Source organism: Aplysia californica, unplaced genomic scaffold, assembly GCF_000002075.1.
Source record: "Aplysia californica isolate F4 #8 unplaced genomic scaffold, AplCal3.0 scaffold00730, whole genome shotgun sequence".
Classification (NCBI taxonomy): domain Eukaryota; kingdom Metazoa; phylum Mollusca; class Gastropoda; order Aplysiida; family Aplysiidae; genus Aplysia; species Aplysia californica.
Genome location: NW_004798000.1, coordinates 256384 through 258098, shown reverse-complemented (window position 1 = coordinate 258098; position 1715 = coordinate 256384). Strand labels below are relative to the sequence as shown.

Here is a 1715-nt window from a genome sequence, read left to right as displayed (position 1 = left end):
AGAGAGAGGAGGGTGGGGGAGGGGAAGAAGACCAACAAACAAACATACGAAAATATGAATAAACACATGCCATTTTTAAATGTGATATTTTATTTCATTAATCGACTTGTCAGGTCATGAAAACTGTCAACACTGCACAAGGAATGTGTTATATTTGTGAAAACGAAGCTGTGAAAACAAGATAACAAAAGTTTAAATAATAACAAGCAAAAAACCATTAGCAATCAACTGAATTGGTTTTGATTTCCACGGAAGCGGCAAGGTTACATTGTCAATGGTATTCTTAGTTTCAAAGTCATTTCTTTACTTGTTGCCATAGCCGTAGCCGGATCCACCATGACCATAAGAATCACCATAGCCGTAGCCGGATCCGCCAGATCCGTAAGAATCGCCATGGCCGTAGCCGGATCCGCCAGATCCATAAGAATCACCATGACCATAGGAATCGCCGTATCCGTAGCTGGACCCACCGTAGCTCGACCCGCCATAGCCGTAAGAATCGTCGTGGCCGTAAGAATCGCCACTACCATAAGAATCACCGTGGCCGTAGGAATCGCCATGGGCGTAGCTATTGATATTGTAGGACTTGGGCAGATAGACGAAACGCCGGACCATGTAGCTGTAGGGCTTCTTGTCTTCATAGACATCAATCTTGGGGTAACCATGGTAACAGTCTTTGCAGATATACGCCTTGTAACTGTTCTTGACCTGCACGTGACCTTTGTAGGGAATTTTGTGGTAACTGGTGTAAGGAATGACCTTGACCGTGGGTATGAGCTTGTAGTGTTGCAGTGCCACCTGGTAGTTGCCATAACGGTAATAGTTGCGCACCACGTGACCCTTGTCCACGTATGTCTTGCCGGGTTTGAAGGATTTGACAAAAGAGATCATCGGGCTCTTGCCATGACTGTAGCCGTAGCTCACGTCTTGTGGGATCTTGGCTCCGTAGTGGGGCTGGAGGTCATAGCCGTAACCTTTACCGTAGCCTTGGCTGTGGCCGTAACCTTGACCGTGTGAACTCCCTTGTTGGCCGAGGTTGTAGGCTAGCTGACCCAGAAGCTGCCGACTGCTACCCCCGTACCCTCCGTAACCACCGTAACCCCCAGATCCTCCGTAACCCCCAGATCCTCCGTAACCCCCAGATCCTCCGTAACCCCCATACCCCGCCTGTCGCTTCTGCCGAGACTGGCTTTCCCCTTCTCCCTGTTGGCTCAGATCTTCTCTCTCGTACTCATCGAAGAGCTTCTCCACAATCTTCTCGAACACAGGGGGCAGCACGTCGGGGTCCTGCTTTTCAAGATTGACCACAGACACAGAATAGTCAGGCCTGGCATCACTTTCAGCAGACGGCGCAGGCTGTGGAAGAGAGAGCTGGGAAGAACTCAGGCTCGCTGCAGGTCCCTGACTAGACGCGGCTACATCTGGTGTGTTGTCTTGTTGCTCCTCTTGTTGACTGCCGCCGTTTGAGGTGACGCTGTTTGGGTCTTCAGAGCGCTGTGTGGACGCGGCGATGCTCGAGTGTAGGGCAACTCCCAACACCAGCAGAAGGAGGGGCAGGAGGGTGGACATAGGTCGCCTCATGCTGGACGAAGATAGAAGAAGCTGGTCTCTGAAAGATGAGGCGGTCATCGTGTGAGTTTACGTCACGTAAAAATTAACATCCAATTCTCACATTATTCCCAGCCGGTTAACATTTTGCATATTATTATTATCAT

General features: G+C 49.9%; 1 protein-coding gene across 1 annotated transcript in view; it reads right to left on the bottom strand.

The window, feature by feature from the left end:
* Window positions 1-72: 72 nt before the first annotated feature.
* LOC101862070 (shematrin-like protein 1) overlaps window positions 73-1715 on the bottom strand; it is a 3786-nt gene continuing 2143 nt past the window's right edge. The window contains exon 2 of the mRNA XM_005108888.2: window positions 73-1609. Within this exon, the coding sequence (XP_005108945.2) occupies window positions 304-1581 (1278 nt within the window). The 5' untranslated portion in view covers window positions 1582-1609 and the 3' untranslated portion in view covers window positions 73-303. The remainder of the gene's footprint in view (window positions 1610-1715) is intronic.